The 25533-nt window shown below is 45.8% G+C and overlaps 1 protein-coding gene across 3 annotated transcripts in view; it reads left to right on the top strand.

Moving 5' to 3' along the window:
* NMT1 (N-myristoyltransferase 1) overlaps window positions 1-23107 on the top strand; it is a 53809-nt gene extending 30702 nt beyond the window's left edge. For 2 of the 3 annotated variants that reach the window (XM_084804287.1, XM_084804286.1), the window contains exons 2-12: window positions 1261-1369; window positions 2209-2353; window positions 2824-2942; window positions 5302-5393; window positions 9049-9165; window positions 9862-10032; window positions 11011-11119; window positions 19106-19276; window positions 20070-20237; window positions 20529-20666; window positions 21817-23101. In XM_084804287.1, coding sequence (XP_084660413.1) covers window positions 2233-2353; window positions 2824-2942; window positions 5302-5393; window positions 9049-9165; window positions 9862-10032; window positions 11011-11119; window positions 19106-19276; window positions 20070-20237; window positions 20529-20666; window positions 21817-21837 — 1227 coding nt within the window. In that variant the 5' untranslated portion in view covers window positions 1261-1369; window positions 2209-2232 and the 3' untranslated portion in view covers window positions 21838-23101. Of the gene's footprint in view, window positions 1-1260; window positions 1370-2208; window positions 2354-2823; window positions 2943-5301; window positions 5394-9048; window positions 9166-9861; window positions 10033-11010; window positions 11120-19105; window positions 19277-20069; window positions 20238-20528; window positions 20667-21816 lie in introns of all 3 variants that reach the window. The other variant, XM_084804285.1, reaches the window with a different exon arrangement.
* Window positions 23108-25533: the final 2426 nt, after the last annotated feature.

Here is a 25533-nt window from a genome sequence, read left to right on the forward strand (position 1 = left end):
AGTAAGGACTGTTAGCAAGAATTGTTAATATTTTAGCATCTACATTAATTCAAGAAATTGGTCTATAGTGTGTACAGTTGGTATGAACTTTAGCAGGTTTAGGAATAACAGAAACATAAGCATGTTATGATGCTGGTAAGGTTCGTAGATCAAAAGCCTTACCATAGAGGTAAAGACATTTAGCAATAAAAAAATCCAAATGATGTTATATTCTATAGGAAAACTGGCCCTAGAGCTCCCCATTCCTCATATTTTGAATACCGCTCTTAATCTCTTCCATCCACAAGGACACTGCAAGAAGTTCCTTCTGCTGTAAATCCAATTGCAGAAGGACCAGTTTTGGGAAAGAGTTTCCAGATTCATAATTTGCCAGGTTCCTATCCTTCCTATACAATTCAGGATAATTTTTTGAAACACTCAGTTTATATCTTTTAGCATTGTATATACATCATTATGATTCTCTCTAATCAATGAGATATAATTCCAGTATTTTTGCTGTTTTAATCGAAATGCCAGGATCTTACCAGGCCTCTCTCCACTTTCCCAATAGCTTTGATGCAAACAAGTTAACGCACATTCTGTTTTAGATTGAAGTAATGTGTTCAGTTCATATTTGGCACTTTGCAATCTTTGATAGAGGTCTGGGGAGGCGCGAGCTGCAAATTGACTTAATAAGGATTTCACTATTTTATCCAAATTCTCCTCTTGCCTATGAGAAGCATATGCAACAATCTTTCATCTCATATAAGCCTTAGATGTCTCCCTTTCAGTAGCATAGGATGCAGCTGAGTTTTCATTAACCCCACAATATGCTTTAAGCTCAAAAGCTGTCTGTGTTTTAAAGTTATAATTGCTAAAAGGTGAAACATTCATATGCCATGTCCCAGAAGATTAAATGGAATTAGGCAATGGAATACCAAGCTAAACTGGGGCATGATCTGAGATAGCAATTGTATTGATGTGATGTGCTGTAACATATTGGAGTAAAGGAGAAGAAACCAAAAAGTAATCTAATCAAAACCAGTTCTGAAGTGTTGATGGAAAAAAGTGTAATCCCACTCCATAGGGTATAAAATACACCACACAGTCATGCCTAGCTCAGACATACAGGCCTTCAACGGACTGCAGACTGAAGTTTGTGACAAGGAGTGCTCCTACCCAGTATTGGATCAAAAATACCTTTAAAATCCCTGCCAATAACAAGCAATCATAAGTTGTGGATCTTCAAAGTCCAGTAATTATGTATCCTTTGTTCCTTAGTGACTTAAGCCCAGCGGATGACAGCGGGGGTAAGAAGAAGAAAAAGAAACAGAAACGGAAGAAGGAAAAAGGGGACCAGCTTGATTTGGCCCAGGATCAGTCAGTAAAGGTAAAAAAAACCCCAATACTCTCCAGCAGATTGGTAGGTTGACCCACCCAGCTATCCAACAGAGCCCTTCCCCCATACTGTGTTCCTTTCTTGGTACATCTGAAGTTAAATTGGGAAGGCCTGGGAATCCAGGCCAAAGCTGCTTACTCCTTGGGGAATGGTTTCAGCTGGAATGTCCCCTCCTCCAGCTTCCCTAGGGTGCCCTCGGAAGACTCAGCAGGGGTAGGCAATCTTTTTGGGCCTATGGGCACATTTGTCAATTTCAGAAACTGTCCGGTGCAGCACAGCAAAATGGCTACCATGGGAGACGTGGCTCGTCACAGAGGAGAGGGAACTTGCCCAAAAGACTGAGTACAAGGCAAACACTACTTTGAACCCACAGTTTTCAGCACCAACACAAACCTATTTCACAGAAGGCAAACTGTTCTCCCCCACTCCCGTAACTCTTTTGCCAGCTCACTCATTCTTCCATCTTGTTTTCTCTTGTGATCTCGATCACCACCCATATTTCACACATTTAAAGAAAAGAAAAAGTGGGAGGGTCAGGGCACCTCGGCAGGCACCAAGAAAGGCGTTCAGGGGTGCATTGGTGGTCTTGGACTACTGCTGACCTATTGTGTCATGTTTACATTTGTAATTGTTTCATTCACTTCGTGCAGGTAGATGTGGAATTGCAGGGAGGTGTCAGTTTTAAGTAGTCACTGGGAAAGTTTAAGGGGCAGGTGAAGGAGCATGTCTTCCCCAAAAGATTTAAACTTTCCCTTAAAAGGGGGTGGAGGGAGGGCAAAAATCAGAACTTACCAGTCTGTTGACACCTTCTCCCATTGCTGTGTTTGCAGGTGAATTCACTGCCAGCAGAAAGGATGCATGAGATTCAAAAGGCCATTGAACTCTTCTCCGTAGGACAAGGGCCTGCCAAGACAATGGAGGAAGCCACTAAGCGCAGCTATCAGTTCTGGGACACACAGCCAGTCCCCAAGTTAGGTACATACATTAATAGCGTCTCTCCATTCTTTCTAACTGGGCTTAGATTGGCTGGAAAGATCTCTGCATGTTTGAGACAGTTATATACTTCTGTTAGGATGAAGATATCCTAGTAGAGTAACAGGAGGCAGGGTGTAGCTACGCTGTATAGCTCATGCCTTCTCACCCCTCCCAAGAAGCAGTGTATGAGTGAGAAGGGTCAAGCAATTTGGTTAGAGATACTGATGCAAGGCCAGAGACTGAATTGCAGGTAGGCTGGGGAACGAGCAGGAAATGTTGGCCCTCACTCCAACACTGGGGACTGGATCCAATTAACTGCCTTGGCCAGAAACATGGAATAGTGGCCAGGAGGCTGGAATTGCTCAGACAAGGTGTGGTGTACATGTGCAACATGGAAGCCTGGAAACCTACAAGGACTGGCCAGGCATGGCTAGGAATGCAGCCTGCTCTCTTTCTTTTCCCTGTCTCAGGAGAAGTAGTGAACACTCATGGGCCTGTTGAACCAGACAAGGACAACATCCGCCAGGAGCCCTACACCTTGCCGCAGGGCTTTATGTGGGATGCCCTGGACTTGGGGGATCGAGGTGTGGTGAGTAGGGGTTGAAGCAGAACTAACCACCCTAGTAGATTCTCCTTGAAACCATCTCCTCTCTTCCCTCACCTGTGCTACAATGGTGTTGCATTACTGCTTTCTGCATCAGCTTCAGGGTCTTGGTCTTTTGTGTTTAAGGCTTTCCACAACTTCCCTAAATTATCCTTATTCCTTTTCTTTCTCTGGCTGCTGCTGTGTTTGCTGCTACCTGCACACAAGCTTCTGCGTTTGCTGCTACTTGCATTTTCATTCTTCATCTTGACCATGCTGCCATTCTTCTCCCCCACCCCCCGCCGAATTCCACCTCAAAACCAGTTCCTTTTGCAGTTTGTTATGGACCCAGATTTCCTTGCCTCATCCCATGGTGTTTATCTTGGCTTACATGGTTGAGTCTGCTGGATCTTTCTATCTGTGCAGCTCTGGAATGGTGTGACTCGTCCACTCCTGTCCTTTTCATACTGTACACATCTGTGCCATAGTTTCATAGCATGATCCAGACCATTTTGTGCTGAGCATGTGGGAACATCTCTGCACTTTAGAGTCAATTTTTGTACACCCTTTTCCCTTTTAAAAACTGCCCCCCCATGATTGGTTTGAGACTTGCTGTCTTATTCTCTCATTTAAAAAAGAATGTCGGGTACATTATGGCCAAGACACTCTTCTGCCATTAAACCCCAACTCCTGATGCATGCAATAAATAAATAAATAAATAAATTATCTGGACCCATTTCAATCAAGCTTTTGGCCAAAACATGGGACTGAAACTGCTTTGATTTCCCTGGTGGATGACCTACGCTGGGAACTGGATGTGGGGAGTGAAGCCCTACTTGTTTTTCTGCACCACTTGTTGGCGTTCACTACCATCGACCACAGTTTTGTTCTGGACCACCTGGCAGGGCTGGGCCTTGGAGTCACTGTATTGTTGTGGTTCCAGCCCTTCCTGTCAGGTCGTGTCCAGAAGTTGGTGTTGGAGGACTACCGATTGGCACCTCAGCCATTGGTCTGTGGTGTCCCACAGGGTTCTGTTCTGTCCCCTATGTTATTTAACATCTATATGGAACTTCTGGGAGAGGTCATTCAGAGCTTTGGAGTGAGATGCCATCAATATGCTGATGATACTCAGCTGTGTTGCTCTTTGTTACTTGACCCCAAGGAAGCAGTTGACACCTTAAGTTCAACAGTGGGCTGGATGAGGGTGAACAAACTGAGATTAAATCCAGACAACACAGAGGTGCTGTTGGTCAGTAGAAAGCCTGTCTTGGGGACTGGAATTCAACCTGGAATTCCACATGGGGACGAGCTCCCCCTGGAAGATTAGGTTTATGGATTGGGAATGCACCTGGATTCTATGTTCTCCCTGGATTTTCAGGTGTTTAGCAGTGGCAAGGAGTGCATTTACATAACTACGTCTAGTGCGCCAGCTGCAGCCATTCCTTGGTCATTCTGATCTGGCAACAGTTATCCATGCCTTGGTTACATCGCAGTTACAACACAATAAACTCTTGTAAGTGGAGCTGCTGCTGAAGAGTGTTGGTAGCTTTAGTTGGTGCAAAATGCAGCAGCTAGGCTGCTAACTGCTGCACGGTATTATGATCGCATCACCCCTGAAAGAGCTGCACTGTTTGCTAATTGTTTTCTAGGCTCAATTCAAGGAGTTGGTTTTAACTTTGAAAGCTCTAAATGGCTGAGGGCCTGGCTATCTGAGGGATGACCTCTTAAGATCAGCAGGAGAGGCCCATTTGAAGACACCCTCTCTTGTCAGGCATGCGGGAAAGGGCTTTCTCCTGTGTTGCTCCCAAACTCTGTAACACACTCCCTTTGGAGTTGTGACTGGTCCCCGCTGTCTTTGCATTCAGGAAGGGGGTCAAGACACATCTTTTTAATTTGGCTTTTTATGGCTTTTTAAGGTTGTTTTTAATGTTTTATTATGTTATTTGATTATGGTTTGTATTGTCTGACATTTTTGTAAGCCGTCTTGGTTAGCTTCAAAATGACAGTGTAGAAATACACTAAATAATAATAACTAAATTGCTGCCAGTCGCTATATAGCACTTCTAATTTGCAGACTGTTTTACAATCTTTATTATGCAACAGCAACCTGTGAGGCAAGTCCTTGGGATTCTTGTTGTACTGGTAGGGAACTGAGACTGAAATAATAAGTTCCTGAAAGCTACAGGTAAGAATGGAACATGTGTCTTCCCAGATCTATGTCTAATGCTATTTAAGTGTGCTGGTTGTTTTCTCCATAGTGGCCCTCTAATAATTCTTGCAACAAGTGTCCTGTCAGATAATGCTGTTCTCTTAAAGGCAGCTTTGCTTCTTTAAGCAAATAATGCTTCTGTCTTGCTTTCTTTAGCTCAAAGAGCTGTATACTCTCCTGAATGAGAACTATGTGGAAGATGATGACAACATGTTCCGGTTTGATTATTCACCCGAGTTCCTCCTGTGGTGAGTTAATAGATCTTCCTAAATATCTCTGTCGTGGTTTCCATCCATTTTTCCTTCCTCCTATATAGGACCCCAGTATAGAGATGAATACATCAGAATCAAGACTGCTTTCTTTCAAAAGTGAAATTGAGATAACTGAGCTTTTGACCAAGTGCCATGAATTGACCTGATTCTGACCCATGGTCTTGCCTATCCTGACATACTTCAGCTTGAGTCACTGCTATACCCTCCATAAACCCCTTTTCCAAAGCCTGAAAGCATCTTTTGTAGGGGACAGGATGTTTTGGAGAAGATACCCTCAGGCAAAGCGAAGACAACAGATCTTCCCTGTCTCCACTAGGCAAGCCTCCTTTTGATCTCCCTCCCTGAAACCTAGTAACGTGGAAAGCAAGGTTCAGGCTATCTCACCTATACGTCTGAACATTTAGGTGTGTTCTGAGCTTGGGGGTACTTGCTTGAGGGACAGAGTTCCTTCCAGATAAGCATTTGACACCTTGGTGGGGGAAGCAGTCACCTTTTCGCTGTGCGTGTCAAGAAAGGAGGGGCTGAGTGAGAAGAACTTGTCCAGTCAGCCTTAGAATCATAGAATAGTCATAGAATCATAGAATAGTAGGGTTGGAAGGGGCCTCCAAGGCCATCGAGTCCAACCCCCTGCTCAATGAAGGAATCCAAGTCAGAGCATCCCTGACAAATGGCTGTCCAGCCTCATCTTGAAGGCCTCCAGTGTGGGAGAGCCCACCAGCTCCCCAGGTAATTGGTTCCATTGTCGTATTGCTCTTACAGTCAGGAGGTTTTTCCTGATGTTCAGCCGGAATCTGGCTTCCTGTCACTTGAGCCCATGATTCCATGTCCTGCACTCTGGGATGATCGAGAAGAGATCCTGGCCTTCTTCTCTGTGACAACCTTTCAAGTACTTGAAGAGTGCTATCCTATCTCCCCTCAGTCTTCTCTTCTCAAGGCTAAACATGCCCAGTTCTTTCAGTCTCTCTTCATAGGGCTTTGTTTCCAGTCCCCTGATCATCTTTGTTGCCCTCCTCTGAACCCTGTCCAGTTTGTCTGCATCCTTCTGAAAGAACTGGACACAGTACTCCAGATGAGGCCTAACCAGGGCTGAGTAGAGGGGAACTAGTACTTCCCGGGATTTGGAAGCGATGCTTCTATTAATGCAGCCCAAAATAACATTTGCCTTTTTTGCAGCCACATCACATTGTTGGCTCATATTCAGCTTGTGATCGACAACAATTCCAAGATCCTTCTCGCTTGTAGTGTGGTTGAGCCACGTATCCCCCATCTTGTAACTGTGCATTTGGTTTCTTTTTCCTAGGTGCAGAACTTGGCATTTGTCCCTATTAAATGTCATTCTGTTGTTTTCTGCCCAGCGCTCCAGTCTATCCAGATCACTTTGAATTTTATTTCTGTCTTCCAAAGTATTAGCTATCTCGTCCAATTTTGTGTCATCTGCAGATTCGATCAGCATTCCCTGCACCTCCTCCTCCGAGTCATTAATACAAATGTTGAAGAGCACTGGGCCCAGGACTGAGCCCTGTGGTACCCCTCTCGTTACCTCTCCCCAGTTTGAGAAGGTCCCATTGAGAAGCACTCTTTGAGTCCGATTCTGTAGCCAACTGTGGATCCACCGGATCGTTGTTTCATCCAGCCCACTTTGAGCTAGTTTGCTCATCAGGAGATCATGGGGCACTTTGTCGAAAGCTTTGCTGAAGTCGAGGTATATGTCTACAGCATTCCCACGGTCCATAAGGGAGGTTACTTGATCAAAAAATGAGATCAGATTCGTCTAGCAGGATTTGTTCTTGACAAATCCATGTTGGCTTTGAGTAATCACTGCATTGCTTTCAGGGTGCTTACAGATGGATTGCTTTATCATCTACTCCAGAATTTTCCCAGGGATCAATGCAAGACTGACTGGTCTGCAGCTCCCAGGCTCCTCCCCTTTACCCCTTCCGAAGATAGGGACAGCATTAGCCCTCCTCCAGTCATCTGGCACTTTCTCGAAGAGAATAGACAGTGGTTCTCTGTTCCTCTGCCAGTTCCTTTATTACTCTAGGGTGCAGTTCATCTGGCCCTGGAGATTTGAACTCATTCAAAGTAATGAGGTATTCCTTGACTATATGCCTATCGATCTCAACCTGCAGTCCTGCCCCTTCAGCCTGTACTTCACCTTTGCCAAGGGGGTCATAGACCCTCTTTTGGGAGAAGACTGAGCCAAAGTAGGAATTGAGTGCTTCTGCCTTTTCTTTGTCATTTGTTATCATTTTGCCATCCTTATTTAATAGTTGAACCACCATTTCTTCCCTCTGTCTTTTACTATGCACGTAGCTGAAGAAAGCCTTTTTGTTGCTTTTAGCATCCCTCGCTAACCTCAGCTCGTTCTCAGCTGTCGCCTTCCTCACGCCATCCCTGCAATTCTGTGCTACCTGCCTGTACTCCTTCTTTGTTGCTTGGCCTTCCTTCCACTTCCTATATGTGTCCTTTTTAGTTTTCAGGTCAACTCTAAGCTTTTTGTGAAGCCACATTGGCTTCTTCTGTTGTCCTCCGCATTTTTTTCTTGTTGGAATGGTTTGTGATTGTGCCTTGAGAATTTCCTTTTTTAAAAGCTCCCACCCATCTTGGACTCCTTTTCTCGTTAGCGTCGCTTGCCATGGGACCTTACTGATCATTGTTCTGAGTTTATTAAAATCAGCTTTCCTAAAATCCAGGGTACGTGTTTGACTACACTTGGCTTTTGCTTCCCTTAGAACCAAGAACTCAAGTACAACATGGTCGCTTTCCCCCAGAGTTCCTGTAACTGCTACTTGATCCACTAAGTCATCTCTGTTGGTTAGGATCAAGTCAAGGATAGCCAATCCTCTAGTTCCTTCCTCTACTTTCTGTAGGAGGAAGTTATCCGACACACAAGTCAGGAATTTCAAATAGAAGTGTCAAATCTGATTTTTCTTCTATGTCCTTCTATTAATGGCGTTGTGAATGTTTATTGTGAATGGATATGCTTTTGTGCTGTGTTCTTTTTTTCTTTTTTCCTGTTTCGTTGCCTTTCCCCCCCTTTTTTTTGTTTTGGTTATATTTGCAAATTAATTTTTTTAACAGTTCAACCTTATTTTTACTAGACTAGTAACAAGGCTACTTTTTCTCTAATAGGTACTTGTCACTAAGAAAAGTTGAATCTTGCAACTTGGTCTTTGTGCAGATTATGTGTAGATCAGTGTTTGCTTTGAATAATTTATTCTGCTGAACTGGCATGCAAGGCTCCATCCCCCGACCACTAGAAATCTTACTGCTCTTCCCCTTCTCTCGTCCCCTCGGGTTCTGAAGTTTCACTGGCCATTGTCCATATATGTAGTTCCAACCTTATCTATACTGCCAGAAGTACAAGACTTCCTAGAAACCTGTTATGCCAGGTTGTGTTTTGTGTATTTCATTTTGTGTAAGGAGCTGACTGTATACCATCATACCAAATTGTCTTCCCTTTCAGGATTATCTGCCCAGCCTGCAGCAGCTCGTGAAGATCTCTAGGAGAAGCCGTTCCCAGCCCTACTATGTGGGGTTGCTTAGCTGGCACAGAGATGTGTCCTTTGATAATGGTATCATGTGTTCTCTTGAACTGAAGTGTCCTAACAAGACCATGTCTTCTCTCCAGGGCTTTGCGTCCTCCAGGGTGGCTGCCACCATGGCACTGTGGTGTGAGAGTCATCTCCAGCAAGAAGCTGGTTGGCTTCATCAGTGCTATTCCAGCTGCTATCCACATATATGAAGCGTAAGTCAAGTCACAATTTTCTGTCTATGCCCTGGTTTGAAGAGACACCAGTCCCTCAACCTTGGATGCCTTTTGTAGATTAGAGTTAGGTCTTAATTTGAGGCAGAAATCAGATCCAAAGGCACTTTTCACTGTCTAGACTTGGCTCTGTAACCTTTCAAATAAGCAGAGGACACCTGAACATGTGCAGAGTGCCTTTACATTTCTTGTTGTAAATAGCCATATGAAATAAGTAGGCAGGATTTCAAGGCAGGCTTGAGCTCCGACACCTTTCATTTTAGAAATCATTCAGTCATTGGAATCTCCTGACACGGCTCTGCAGGCCTATATATGGGATATGTGTGAGGGGAAATATTGACTGAGAAATACTTTGGATTTGTTACTTCAGAAATGAGACTCTTTTCCAATATTTATTACAAGCTTTTAGAATAACACAATGAAAGTGTATGTGCAAAGAAACATCTTGGAGTTGGGGGGATAACTCAGGATAGCAGGGCTAGTAGGAGGGAGGAGATGTTTTAGGCCACTGAAAGGGGGGGGTAAAGGAAGAGATGGCGTGGACTAAATGGGCGCAGAAATGAGACTTAATAAATGCTAGACAGGCAGACGTCTTTCCTGCTCTCTGCTAGTTTGCTTTCTAAAATGTGACTGAGCTGCTGATCATCATTCTCTCTCTCTCTCTCATATCCTCTGAAGGGAAAAGAAGATGGTAGAGATAAACTTCTTGTGTGTGCACAAGAAGCTACGTTCCAAGCGAGTGGCCCCTGTTCTAATCCGGGAGATCACCCGAAGGGTCCACCTGGAGGGGATTTTTCAGGCCGTGTACACTGCTGGTGTAGTGCTGCCAAAACCTGTTGGGACCTGCAGGTAAGTGTCAGTAGCTTGATTTTCTTTTGTCTTTCTCAAAGGTGGCTTCCTGCTAGTTTCCTTGTTGTCTTACTAATGTTCTCTATCTGAAAACATTCTGTCTTTTTGCAAAACCCATCTGTCAGATGCACCCTCTAGTTTGAAACTCTCCCTTTAACATGTACTATGTTAACCCTAACACCTACTGTAGGAAGGTCCCAAATAGTGGCAAATGGAAAGCAAGTCAGCAAACCCAAGATGAGGATCATTGAGCAAGAGAGAACATTTTATTGAACTGTCCTGCCCCTAAAACACTGGAAGCAAACTGGAGCCATGCAACAGTCTTCTTCAGGCGTAGGTTTGAGAGCCGAAGTAGAAATTCTTGATGCCTGGTCCAGCTTTGCTGTTTTTCAGGACAAAGCAGTTTGAGGCTGGAGCACACATGGCATGAGTGCGTTTGCAAAGGATTCCCAGGCGGTGCTGTGGCACACCAGTGCACCAGGGGAGGGGGTGAAGTGTGCCTTGAAGAATTAAACCACCACTCTCTGCCTGCACCATGGATTGAGGAGGGCCTGTGCAGCTTCCTTCCCCCGTTTTTCGGCCAGTATAGACAGGCAGACCGATGCTGCATAAGGGCAGCCAGGACATCCTGATGCTGTCTGCTTGCAGCTGACGGGAGCGGGGAAATCCCAGAAGTATCACCGTTGATCAGAAAGCAGCGTTCCATCTCTAAGTGCAGGCTGGCTGGACAAACAGGAATATGCTGGGAGGAAGCATCAAATGGGCTATCCTGTAGCTGCGGGGAGAATGTCTGCCCATTGTTCTGGGAATTGATGAGAAAATATGTATGGTATTTGAGAATAAGAGAACACAGTACCTCCAATTTTATAAGATTCTGAGTGAGGCCTTGCTGACAAGATTCAAGTAACTCAGCCCGCCATGGAGGAAGGATGGGATCTGAACGGGATGGATAACCTGGAAGGCTCCTCTTTTTGGCAGGTACTGGCATCGGTCCCTGAATCCACGCAAGCTGATCGAAGTAAAGTTTTCCCACTTGAGCAGGAACATGACCATGCAACGCACCATGAAGCTCTATCGACTTCCGGAGGTCTGTGATGGGCAGGGCAGTGACCTAAATTGGGCCTTTGTGTAAGAACCTTTTGATCGGGCATCGTACATCGTCCCACCTCCCCCCTTTGTCCCACCTCCCCCCATGGACAAGACAAGAGGTCTTGGGGGAGGCCCAACCTATTCCCCATATTGAGAAAAGATTTCTCCTCCCCTGCAACATACTTTCTAAGAACAGAGCCTTACTTGGGATCAAAGTGAAATCGGGATCTAATTATGAGGGTACTTTGTGAGCTGTATTGCTTGAGCTGTGCCCGTTGAGGTCAGAAAAGGTTTCTCTCCCTGCCCACCCCATTTCCGCATAGGCTGTTCCTTGTGTTCCCCTGTCCCACCACCACTCCACTTCCTCGGTAGCCCCAGGGATTCTTCTGCATCTAGAGCAGTAATTCCCAAACTGTGCCAGGGCACACTGGAGTGCCATGAGAGAAGTATTTGTATGCCACAAAAAATAATTAAAATAAAGACTCCTATGAGACCAAAGCACCCTTCCAAAGAGAAGGTTGCCTGCTGCATCTCTGCATGAGGTATCGTCTGGCCTTGCCCCCTCAAATCAGTTTCTTCCGTAATTAGGTGATTCTGCCCTATCTTTGCATCAGGGTGTAACTGGAACCTTCAGTCTCTCCTGATGGAGAGACGTGCCAGAATTGCCAGACAAGGCACTTTCTTCATCCCGGACAAGGCAGCTTTTCCCATTTCTGGATGAGACACTGATCTGGGCTTCCCAAGAGTGACTTGCACAGGGAGCAAGCTCCCCTGTTAGTAGGGAATTCTTTTAGACCCCAAGCGGTTTGCTTCTAGCGTATGCAAGTGAAGTTTGCCTCCAGTTCTAATTCAGGAAGAAAAGAAACAGCATCTGCTATCAGAAGTCTGGGAAACACTGATCAAGAAGCAAGATGTGGAGATGATGCCCCCTCTCCCGTTAAATTTCTCATGGGCTGCTTCTGCTCACTCTATGACGCTGACTGCCAGTTTTTTATTTATTTATGTATGTATTTATTTAGTAAGAATGCTTGTATACTGCTTAACATAATAGAATTTCTAAGCGGTTTACATACAAAAATATTAAAAATAACTTTTAAAATACACTGTTAATAAATAATTACAACAACGACAACAAAGAAATAAATAAAAAGAAACAACCCCCCCAATAAAATGCAGTAGAGTCATGATAATCAGCTGTGAACCACCCAAAGCGCTGCAGCTATTGGGCAGTATAGAAATATAGTAAGTAAATACATTAGTTTCAAGCCAGAGAAAGTCTGTATAAACATGTGTTCAAGAGGTGTTTAAAACACACCACATTTTCTGCCTCCCGAACCACACAGGGGAGGGTGTTCCAGAGGGCAGGTGCCCCTACTGAGAAAAGACCTACTTTCAAGATATTACGTGGCAACATTCCTTTGATCACAGAATAGGCAGCAAGGCCTCTGAAGGTCGGCTGGCTGTATATAAGGAGAGGCAGTCCGGTAGGTATCCTTGTCCCAAGTTATGTAGGGCTTTGTATGTCAGCAGCAGAACCTTGAACGTGGCTCAGGAGCTAACAGGCAGCCAGGGCAGTTCTTTTAACACAGGCGCACTGTGTACATGGTTTGGCGCCCCACTGGGCCCCCTAGTTGCTGCATTCTGCACTAGCTGCAGCTTCTGAACCGGGCACAAGGGCAGCCCCACACACAGTGCGTTAGAGCAGTGTAATTGTGAGGCTGCCAGTTCATGAACCACAGTGGCCAGGCTGTCCCTATCCCAGAACAGATGGAGTTGCTGCACCAGCTGAAGTAGGCAATGGGTGCTCTGAGCCACTGATGTCACCTGGGCCTCCAGGGACAAAAATGGACCCAGGAGCACCCCCGAGCTGTAGCCTGTTCTGTAGGGATTTTCCCCAATGTCAGATTGGCCAGAATGTGGGGTGCTTTTTGCCTGTGCTCGCAGAATGTATCTCACTTGCTTGAGTCATTCACTCTGGAGGAACCGTTCCCCCTGCTTATGGGCCCACTATGGTGTGGATTATGTAGGTTGACCGAAAGATGGAGACCCGCCCTTGGACAGTTGTTCGGACTAAGATGGTCTTTGACCTCCTGCTTCTCTGGTTCTGAAGGTTTATTCGAGGGTCAAGTGTGGGAGGTTGGTTGTATCAGAGGATACTTGCCAGAAGTCAGCTAGAATTTCAGGAGGGGGACATAAGACGGTTGGGTCTGGGTCTGGGAGAGCAGCCGGCCTCCGTAAGTCAAGCTCAGCTCTGGCCAGCACACTTGCTGATGCTGCCCTGTGGAGCTGCTGGGCGGGCAGCCCGTTCAAGGCGAGCAGCAGTTTCCTGCGCCGATTGGGTGATTTCCCCCCGTGTGCCACAGATCCTTTTTTGACTGAAGTGAGGTAGAGGGAATTCCCCCCATCCGTAGCCAGTCACACAGGGAATTGAGTGCTCCATGGTAGCAGTTACGGGGCTGTCCGCATGCAACTTTGGGCCCTGTGGGTTGATTTCCATGTGGGGCTCAGCGGCACATGCCAGCCACCCTTTTAAAGCGGCAGCAGTGGCACGCTCGTAGCTTGCTGTGTCACGTGAACCTGGTGTTGTGGGTTGCTTGAGGGGTGGAGAACCTTCAAATAGCACATAGCTTGTTTTAGGGCTACTTGCGGGTTCTCTCCCCCTCAAGCAACCCATGACGGGTTCACACAACATGGCACCCAGGGGCACCATGCAAAAAGGGCGCCCACGGGTGCCCAGCACAACATGGCAGCCCCTGTGGCTAAATTTAGCCATGGTGGACTGCTGTGTCATGCAAGCCAGGTCACTAGGTAGCACAACTTCAAAAAAAAAAAAAGTCCCGTGGCATTTAAAGGCTAACAGATTTATTCTGGCATAAGCTTTCATGGATACGCTCCACTTCATCAGATGCATAAAGTGTTAATGTCAAATTGGCAGATTTATATATGCATGCTGTGGGGCGGGGGGACATACACACTATTGTCAGGGGGAACTGAAATGCAGGAAGTACAGACAGTAATAATTGCCTTAACTGTTGCCATTCACAAAACGTTTGGTGATAACACAGATGTAACTGTAAAGGTAAAAAAACTTTGCCCTTATTCAAACCACAGGAAATAGGATTGAATCTTTGATTAATTGTTCCTCAGCAATTTCATGTTCACATCTATCCTTGAAATTCCTTTGTTCAAGAATGGTTAGCTTAAGGCCATTGACAGTGCCCTGAGAGGTTGAAATGCTGCCCGCTGGTTTCTGATCATTGCCATTTCTGATGTCAGATTTGTGTCCATTTATTCTTTTGCATAGAGACTGGTCTATTTGTCCTATGTAGAGCTTTAAAGATGTAACCCTGTGGCGACCATGTCTTATGCACTGTCTCCAAGAGTTAGTATTTTTGGTGGATCATCTTTTTTGGAGATTATCCACCAAACCAGAAGTACAAAAATGGTTTCCAGCAAAAGAAGTGACGCCTGGCTACTCTGCATAGGCATCCCACCCTGGATAGTGGTAGCTCATCTGGTGTGCCCTGTCAGTGGGCAGGAACTAGCGCAGTGTCAGTGATGGGCATGCATTGCTGGAGGAGATCAAATGTCCTGATCCCCAGAAAAAGCCCTATGTGGCTAGTCCCGCTGTCATGCATATACCCACACAAACCCTTTTCTTACCGAGCAGCTTCCCTTCTGTGCAAAAGTGCTTCCACTAGCTAACTCTACAGCCTCCAGTTACAACATGTGCGTGCAGAAGGCGCCCTCGTGCCCTTCCCCGTTGGGGGCTCTGGGCATGGGTTCGTGGTGTAAAAGCTATGCAGCAGGGGTGGTGTGGCACAGCTGCCTCAGCAGGGGGAGCCAGAAAATAGTGCAGCGCAATCTCTGATTGGTCTCTTTGCATTTGTCACTTGCAGGGAGGGCGCGTAACAATGCCTGACTTTTCCCATGGCTCATGTCACCGACATTGGACTAGTGACAGTGTTGGACCACGCCCCTAATTGGCTCGAAGCTGATGTTTGGCAGTCCACCCTACCCACTCGTATTTGGAGGCCAACTTGTCAGCTCCTTACGTGTCCATTAGTGGAAAAAATTAAAGCGCATAATGAGACTTGATGTTCATAATGAGCAGGGTGGGCAACATGCAGCCCACTGTGGGTGCCCGCCCCCCAGCATACTGCCACCCTATGACACAGGGTGTGCAAGAAGGAGAGTCCTCCCTGCCTGCTCCGTGGAGTAGCAAAATTGGGCTCCTGCCAGCCTGCCAATCGCTGTTCAGCAGGCTGACAGGGGCCTGATTCTGCTGGGAAACGGAAGCACTTGTGCGCCTATTTCCCAGCAGGATCAACCCACTGGACAGCAGATCTTGCTGCAAAAGGAGCATGCAAGGAAAGCAGTCCCTGTGATCTCCTTCTCAGCAGAATCAGTCCACCAAGTAGCCATTTCGGCAGGCGGGTGGGAGCAGATTCTGCTGGGGCAGGGGCAGGTGGGGATGACTGGCCCTGTCCATCTGTTCCCAGCAGAATATGCCTGTGACCCAGGTTGCTGGGATGGAGGGGGGAGGGGAGGATCACACATCCTGCCCCCAACTCCTGTGACTTGGATCGTGATTACTGGGAGGAAGAAGAGGCTGTAACCTCACCTCCTCTCAGCAGTCATGATCCAGGTTGCTGGGATGGGGAGTGGGGGAGGAAGTGAGTGTGTGTGTGTGTGTGTAGCCTGTATGAGCGTAGGTGGGCGGATGCATGGCGGCAATGGGTGTGTGGCCCTTGGAGCATTCTGGGAGGTTGAAATTAGCCCCCACAGCCCCAGACGTTCAGCATTCTGGGAGGTTGAAATTAGTCCCCACAGCCCCAGACATTCAGAAATTAGCCCCCACAACCCCAGACAGCTCACCCTTGTTGTACAGTGATAATTTCTTACAGAAGACTCTTCTGAACAGTATATTAAAAGGAGATGAAATATCTAATGTGCAGGTGAGCCAGAACTAGAGTCATTCCCAAACCTGGCAAAGATTCTCAGTCTTGCTTCTAAACCAAGACATAAAGCTTATACTTTTATATTTTTTATACTTGCCAAAAGACTTAACACCGTCATCACATTTACATCCAAGGAGACCAAACGGGCTTCATAATCCACCACAGTAATGTGACTAAAATGCTGGCTTCCCTTCTTTTGATGTTTTTGAGATATTTGACTGAATCGAATGATCTGTCTGTTAAGCTTGCTATATAAGTCAGTATTCAGAGAATGCTTTTAGACAGATGTAGCTCAGCTGCAGCAATCCTCTGAGGCCTCATATGCACGACTAGAGTAGGCTCATCACCAATGCTGCTGCATAGAGGCCCGAGACAGGGCTGCCCCCAGTTCTGTTTGCTATAGAGCCATGAGCCTGCATCATAAGAGCTGACACAGGAATCAGGGCAGTCCAGATTTGGGGCCGAGAACATTTAATTAACATGATTATGGTCAACATGATGTTGTTCCTTGCAAACCTGAAGGAGGCTATGCTATTCTTGAAAGAAATACTGTCCAAATTCCAGAAACGTTCTAGACCACAAATCAGTTGTGTGTATCCCTAACAGGGCAGCATGAAATACAGGAAGTATCTATTGTAGCCTTGCAACACTCCTGCACAAAGTGCCTAGGTATCCTGATCCCTGAGGGCCGCGGTGGTTTAGTGGTTAAGACGCTGAACTGCAGACCGGAAGGTTGGCAGGACAGCAGTTCGAGACCCGAGTGCTGCGTGACGGAATGAGCTCCCGTCTTCAGTCCCAGCTCCTGCCAACCTAGCAGTTCGAAAGCAAGGAATTGCAAGTAGATAAATCGGTACCACTTCGGTGGGAAAGGTAACAGCGTTCTGTGCACCTCGGTGTTCAGTCATGCTGGCCACATGACCACGGAAGCGTCTTCGGACAGCGCTGGCTCTTCGGCTTAGAAATGGAGATGAGCACCGCACCCTAGAGTCGGACATGACTGGTTGGGGACACCTTTACCTTTTTATCCTGATCCCTAAAGACCTACACCAATTAGTCAATAGAAATTACAACCTGGTGATCAAAGGAGAATTTCAACACTGAGAAAATTAAAAATTATCTATGTTGAGCAAGATAGCTTCCATAAAAATGCTGGTCCTGCCTAAAGTTCTGTTTCTATTTCAAATTAGCCCTATTCCCCCTTTAACAATAAGCTCAAAAAATGGCAAAAGGTACTTGAATAACAACAGAAAAAAGAATCAGATTTCCAAAGACAAAGATGTACAGATATCAGTTGAAGGGAGGATGGCCAGTGCCCAACCTAAAATTGTATTGAAAGATGTTTCAAATTCAGAAACTCATACCCATCAAACGACATGATATAACCATTCGATAGACACTAAGGGAGGCTTCCATTGATATGCCCTATTACTGAGAACTTCCATTCATGAAATTCACAACCACCCTACTTAACTAAGATTGAAAACCCATATTATGCAGCCATGTTATTAGCATGGAAAACCTGGGTCACCATACATGCATCCCCTCTCTACCCAGCCAAGTACTCCCAGAGACTGGGAAGAGAAGAGGACCTTTTGTATTGGAGATCTGTTTGCGGAAGGCAAACCAATCTCTGTGGAAACCCTAGTTCTTTCTCCCCCTGGCTGCAAAAGAATGAAATCAGCTCTTTCACAAAGATTTTAGTTGATAAAGTTGAAATCCCAAAGTCTTCTACCATGTTTGAATATTTATGTGTTGATCAAAACAGTACCCTGAAGGATGTGGTTTCCCTTATTTATAGATGGCTATCAGATGAAAGCTGTGGAAGCCTCAATGGGATCAAGATTCAATGGGATCTTGGACATGTTGACTTGAACACATTATTCACAGTGGATTCAGATCTGGTCACATCCCCCACTTAAAACCATTTCTGCACAGTTCAGAGAAGCCACTTTGAAAGTTATACATAGGTGGCACTTTTCCACCATTAAATTAACACAAATCAATGCCAGTATATTCCCTATGCGCTGGAGGGAATGTGGGTCTACAGGTACGTTGCTCCATATGTGGCTCTGTTGTCCAGTAGTTACCAAATTTTGGAAAACTACTTCAGATTTTGATCCAAATAACAAACCAGGCTATCAAACATTGTGGGGCATTGCTTTTGTTATCAATATGATGACGGAAAGGATCAGCTGAAACACAAAGATTTGACAGGGCCATTCCTTGTGGCAACGTGGCTGGAAATTTCTGCTCACTGGAAAGCTACTGATAGGTAGTCTTTCTAAACAACATTGATTGGACAGAGTGTGGTCAGTCATGATTTATGAAATACACACACGCGCACGCATGCACGCACTTGAGTCCTACATGGAGCAGAGCGATCTGATGCCTTCACATCTACTTGATTTGCTTTTATTGCATGCATTAACAGGAACTCAGCAGCCCAAGGTCCACCAACATCATAAGTTTGGAGGGGCGTTTTCTAAACATGAGTGCCTCAGGGCTGCTTGGTCTACATAGGTTCAATAGTTGTTGGACTTATCTATAACAAAATGAAACGGAATCCTATGCTATGTCTCTGTGCTATGTCCTAGACATCAAATATATGTTTTCCTATTCTCTGTATTAGATAGTTGTTTTGTATTTCTGAAGATAATGATAGTGACTAATTGCGGAAAGGCAACGAAACAGCAATAGCAAGCAACTTCAGAGCAGATGGCTGCCTTATACGGAGCCAGACCATTGGTCCATCCAGCCCAGCACTGTCTCCCTGGCCGGCAGCAGCTTCCCAGGATTTCAAACAGGAGTCTTTCCTAGCTCTGCCTAGTGATGCCAGGGGACTGAACCTGGGATCTTTTGCATGCAAAACATGTCCTCTGACACTGAGCTACAGCCCTTCGTCACAGGTCCTTGGAGTACAGTTTGAAAACCACTGATCTAGTTGAGCCCCTTCCTTCACCATAAAGCCAGATCTGTGATACCTAAAGCCTTTCTAAGCAAGCAGATTTTCTCTCTCCCCTCAGACTCCAAAGACCCCAGGGCTGCGGCCGATGGAGCACAGAGACATCCCTGCTGTGCACAGACTTCTGGCGGAGTACCTGAGGCAGTTCCACTTGACCCCCATCATGAATCGGGAGGAAGTGGAGCACTGGTTTCTGCCCCAGCCCAGCATCATTGACACATTTGTGGTTGAGGTGAGGTGCTTCCCTGGCACTTCGCCATCAGTGAGGTTTGGAGTATTGGTCTCGGAGATGACTGCATAGTCTGTGTCCCTTGCCCCGTTCAGGAACATAAGCAATATAGGTTACTTAACATACATACATATGCAGATTTATGTCGTTCTTCAGACCATAGAATGCAAGTTTTCCAGAGTGACTGGGTTTGCACAATCACCACAGCTCACTGCGACTTATTTAAGCCACGGTGGGTTATGGTGCATGGCAGGCAGCCTTTGAATATTCAAGCCGTGGCTTGTCAGGTTGTGCAAACCCAGCAAGGGTGGGTCGTTGGCATGGCTAACAAACCACCCAGAACCCATGGGCTCTTTTAGGGTTGTGGGTGATTTGTTAGCCACACCAACAACCCACCCTCGCTGGGCTTGGATGACACAAGCTGCAGTCATAGCTTGAATATTCAAAATGGCCACCTGAATTTGCCGCAGCCCACTGTGGGTTATTTAAGCCGTAGTGGGCCACTTGATCGTGTGCACTGGCCCTTTGTTGAATTTATTGCCTTAACACATGAGTGGGGATTCTTAAGTATATATATTTTAAGCACTGAGAATTTACAGTTCTTCTCCCAGTATCTGTATGTACAAACAGTTTGCGTCATGTCTAGACCAGGACTGGGTTGCAACTGGAGAAAGGTAGAAAGGACCACTCAGACCTCCTCACCCCGCTGAGTGGGAGAGGGCAGGCATGAAAGTAGGTGACAACTGTTTTCCCCTTAGCTGAAGATTGATAGAAATGTTCCCATTGTATTCTCCAGAACATCGATGGGGAAGTGACAGACTTCCTGAGTTTTTACACACTGCCCTCCACCATTATGAACCACCCTACCCACAAGAGTCTGAAAGCAGCCTACTCCTTCTACAACGTCCACACCAAGACACCACTTCTTGACCTCATGAACGATGCCCTCATACTGGCCAAGTTGGTGAGCTGCTCTCTTGTTTTGTCAAGTCGTTCAACCTCCTTTGGCGTAGCACTTGGAAAAACATGCTAAGAAATGAATCTCGCGCTCTCAGGTAGAAGCCAGGTAAATGTTGCCTGACCTATGAGTGGGAGACATGTAGAGTAATTCAGAATAACATTTCTGGATTTTTGAGCTTTTTGTTTTTAAAGCAAGTTTCCATCTCTCTTGAGTAAAACTTGTTTCTTCTGAATGCTACTAAGTATGCAAATAAACCAGGTGACTTTTCTTCTTTTTTGCGCTCTCTTTGAGCAGAAGGGCTTTGATGTTTTCAATGCACTGGATCTCATGGAGAACAAGACCTTCCTGGAGAAACTGAAATTTGGGATTGGAGATGGGAACTTGCAGTATTATCTCTACAATTGGAAATGCCCCAGCATGGGGCCAGAGAAGGTAGGTGGTCAGTGCTATATAATGTCATGGAAGGGTCTGACTAGATAAGCAAGTGACCTAAGAGAAGGTGTTCACAATTCTTCCAAATTATGATATGAATTGAGTCACAAAACATGGAATATGTCTTCTGGTGGAGAACCCTGGTAGTGTAATCCTGAGGAGCTTGGCTTTTATTTAGTAAAAAGTCAAAGAAACAAGCAGAGAGAGAGAGAGTTTATAGTTCTTGTTTTTGAGGAGTTGGAACCTGAAAAACACTGAAGGAGCTTTCTGTTAAACACTTTAGAAATACGATCTGATCTGGATGGGGTTTCATGTAGTTGGGGAATACAGACTTACCATTCTGTTTTTTATTTGTAGCCTTTGTTGTCATATGGAGCACTGTGCAATTTCAACTTGAGGAAATATTAAGCGGAGTTGCCCACAGCCATGCCAAGTGGGATTTGAACTGGGCCTTCCATGTCCCGGTCCAGTCCACCATGCTGGCCTGACTTCACTGGCCCAAATCCCTCCTCATGATCCTCTTGTGTCCCTCCCTCTTCCTCCAGAGGCTTGATGCTCTTTATCTTACAAGTCCCAACTCCTCTTTCAGCCCATTTTCCAATACAGCTCTGGAAGCAGAGATTCCAAAATAGAACTAGCCCTTGTCATTTTGTAGAAGTGTATGAAGGGACACTGAATTTGCAGAACTGTTCCAAACAGGTTGGCCTTGATTTACCTCACAGTCCCTCCAGCTCTGTGCTTTTAGGTTAATCACTGCAGTCTCAAGGGCTTGAAACTTTAGCTTTTAGCTGTTCCACAAAAAGGAACAGTTTGCCCAAATGCTGAGTTCATAGATTCCTTGCCCATTAGGTATGAATTGCATCTGGCTTACGTACATTTCCTTACAGTGTTTCCTGTGTATCCTTGTAGTAGCACCCTGAGAGAACCTTTTAATAATCCTGTTTATAGACCCAGTTGAACTGAAGCTTGGCGGGGAGGCGCTCACACTCCTGTTGATGCCCTGTCCATACTCAGCTTTGCAACTGCTGTAGTGTGCTGCCTTTGGTACGGACCAAGTGGTCACTAATCGGGCCACCAGTGCACAGACATGAAGAGGCAAACGCCATACATCTTTCCTAACCCTTCCCTTTATCCTGGGTGTTTTCCATAGGTTGGCCTGGTTCTGCAGTAACCAATAATCTCTGGAGAAGTGCAGGCAGAACCGCTGAAGAGTTGGGCCAGCGTGGAACTGCTGGGCGTTATGGTTCAGTTTTCCATGGAAGTGAGACCCTCCTGTGGAGGAACCAGCTGGCGCCCACTGCACTGACCATGTGAACCATCCACTGACACTTCTGATGATTGTATCATGTGCCACCGAGTGCGCCAACGTGTCGGTGTCAGCACTTGGCCTCTTCTTCCCCTCACCCCTCGTACAAACATGATCAAGGGAATGTAACCGTTGAAAACTAGCTCACAATTGGCATATATTGGAGTTAACGGGTGAATAATAATAAAAATATATTCTATATTCTATATTTTAACAATGTTTGCTGTTCACCTGAACTGGAAACTGGGGCTAGAACAACCTTTTGGAGATGCCTAGCTCTTTTTGTCTTAGAACTGCTGTTTTTAAAAAATTAATAAGAATGCCCCAGATTTTTTTCACAGCAGGGTGGGACAGTTGGTGGCAAGAATGTGGTGTATGATGTTCCATCACCCAGCCAGAGCTGGTGCTTTCTTGTGCCCCCAAAGACACATTCAAGCTGTAGTCCGGGTTTTCTGGGATGTGGTCGGCCCAGGCTGGTGAGGTTTTAAGACCAGTTTTCAGTCTTGTGCGTGGAGCAAATGGCTGACATGTTCCAAACCCCTATTCAGATAAATTTCTCTTAGAAATCAAAGGGCTATTTAGAACTATAGAGGTACAGAAACCTTGTTTCATGGTGGGATGGTGTATGTAGCCAACCCAGCTCTTCATTCCTGGACACGCGCTGACAAGGCTATAGTATAATAGTTGAATCACCAAACTAACAGCCAGTGCCTTTTGGCTCTTAGAATCCGTTTTGACCATTCCTTGCCCTACGAGAGCAGTTCTTCAAAGTTTCCTCCAAGAGATGGAGTTATCTGGGGACTTGCAAGGTCGTGAACTATGGCTTCATCCCATCCATCTCTGATTTGCTCCTTCTTTTGTTTTCCAGCAACAAATCTAATGCATCAACCGTGCTTTCAAACTTTCCTGAGCTGAAATATCTCCCTTCTGTTTAAGTCAGCCCACAGCCCCTCCTGCTGTCAGCTTGCATTGTCGAGCCTTGAAAATAAACATTTTGTGCTTCCTTCCTTTGGTGAAAATGTGCTGATGTGATGAGAAACTTTGGTGGCAATTATGCCATTGTCAATCTACATAAACCCTTAAGAGAAAATTCCATGCAACCTAGAATGAAAATGGCTGTCCATAACTGAGCTTCACTAACAAGTGTCTTCTGTGGGAAATGGCACCTATTATATTGCACAGTTGATTTGTCTTCCTACTCCTACCCTTTCCACAAACACACATTTGCTACCAATACAGCTAACAAGATGGGAGGATCTTTGCCAGTAGCCCTCTATACTAGAGAAGGTTCTCTTAAGTTTCCCTATGCTGGGAAATGCTCTCCAGGAGGGAAAATGAGCTCTTTGAAAGGTCTCTTCTTGTCTGCATGCCATTGCAGATGATCTGTTGGAAAGCTGAGGTTATGCTATCCCAGCTTTTCAAAGATGACTGAAGAGAAGCTGGGTCTTGAAAAAAAGACCAATCAGCATCCTGTGACTTGGTAAACAGATGCCATTTGAGAAGATGAAAGCTTAGACCTGTAAAAACTGTAGTTATCAGTTGTGATGGGAGACCTACGTCTCCCTTGCTGTGAGTGTCCTAATAGCCGAGAAGCACAGGAAGGTATACCTCTATCTTTGCCAAGCCAATGTCTTTTACATGAAATTTCTGTCTAGTTCACATTGATAACCTTTGTCTAGGCCATACAACTTCAGACTGCCAATGGAGGCTCATAGGACTGAAAATGCCTCTGTACAAAATCAAATTCTCTCCATGTAGAAAATTAACATCATGAAGGAGGCTGGACTAGAAGCCTTCTGCTTCACATCTACTTTTCTATGTGGAGGGGTTTTGTTCTGTTTGTGTGGAGGAGCATTCCATCATATGAGCCTTCATCTGCTGTCTGTAGTGGTGCAATCCAGACAGGCTTAGCTGGGCCTTAGTTGCAGGTCCCTCCAGTATTAATGGGGAAAAGGGAAACCTGGTGGCAAAGGGGGCAGCATTTCTGGATAACCTACCTTTAGCACGCTTCACCCAGGTGTTTACCTGCTCAAAGACATTATGGCACAGGGTGCCTAGTACCAGTGCGGATGGACGAACAGTGTCCAGTACATTCTCCCCAAAAAGGTGCGCTACCTTGATGATGGTGATCCACCTAGTTTTGTGTTCTAGAGGCTGCCCGTCCTTGGTTTGGGGTGGGAACATTAACGAAGGCTGAAAAGTTCCAGAAGATACTTGTGGGAAAAACATTCTCCTTTACACCAGAAAACAGGTTGTGTGATGACTATGGCATGATATGGGCTGACAGGAACCTGTAGGAACCTTCTAAATTTCTGCTTGCACTGTTGGCTCTGAACTTGCTATGTTAAGCAGTACAAATGATGGAACTTCAGTAGAATGTTCCCAAAGTGATGAACTCTCCATCTTTGCTAGTGTTGCCCAAGTTGCCTTTGATCTCTCAGAATAAACCTATTGCTACCTTTTCAGAAAGACGATCTTGTCTTCCACCTGAGAGGGGTTGGGCAAAGTACCTCTTGAACTTCCAAAACCTTATTTCATTTTGACAAAATGTCCTGAGAGCTAAGGCAACAGTCCCTTTTACATAACATTCCTATCTGCATGGAGTTGAAAGAGGTTCAGTCCACCTGTCTGTGTTGCAGAAGCACTACTGGCTCCAGGTCCTGTACAGACTTCGACAGACCCTCTTCTAGCATTGTTGTCTGGGGGTTTGGATTCATTTCCATTTCTCATAGGGTTTCTGAGGTGTGCTGTGATGGTGATAACTTTAAAATCCCAGACCTCCGGCCTGGGCTTGTTTGTGCATATATTCCTATCTTGCTGTATCACAGTCTGCATAGCTTTCATTATACAGTCAGGGCCAGAAATATCGGAACAAGGATAACTGTTCTGGCAGCTGGCCTCTGTACACCACCACATTGACGGTGAAGGGAAACACACCCAGATGGGAGCAAAGTCAGGACTTCCAGCTGTAATTCAAGGGGGTTGACAAAAGTGGGGCACTAACCATTCAGGAAGGACAGCCAGTGGCATACGCACACCCCTGTTGTTGGTGGCTCATAAGTAATGGAACGATTGGCTGACGAGCAGCTGCAGGGCCAGGTGTGGCCTGTTTTTTGGGTGCCCCATGACCAATCAAGCAGATGAAAGGCCTGGAGGTGGTTCTGAGTGTTACATTTGCATTTGGTAGCTGTTCACTGGAACTCCCAACATGAGGTCCAAAGAGGTGTCCATGCGAGTGAAGGAGGCCATAATTAGGCTGAGGAAACAACATAAACCCATCAGAGAGACAGCAAAAACATTGGGAGTGGCCAATACAACAGTTTGGAACATCCTGAAAAAGAAGGAATTAACTGGCAAGCTCAGCAACAGCAAAAGGCCTGGCAGACCACGGAAGACAACTAAAGTGGATGACCGCAGAATTCTGCTCAGGGTGAAGAGGAACATCTAGCCAGGTCAAGAATGCTCTTGCGGAGGTAGGCATGTCATTGTCAACATCTCAAGTCAAGAGACGGCTTTATGAATGTAAATACAGAGGCTTCACAACAAGGTGCAAACCACTGG

The sequence above is a fragment of the Heloderma suspectum genome, chromosome 6 (genome assembly GCF_057233095.1).
Source record: "Heloderma suspectum isolate Gila_16-S chromosome 6, 16-S_ref, whole genome shotgun sequence".
In the NCBI taxonomy this organism is placed as follows: Eukaryota; Metazoa; Chordata; class Lepidosauria; order Squamata; family Helodermatidae; genus Heloderma; species Heloderma suspectum.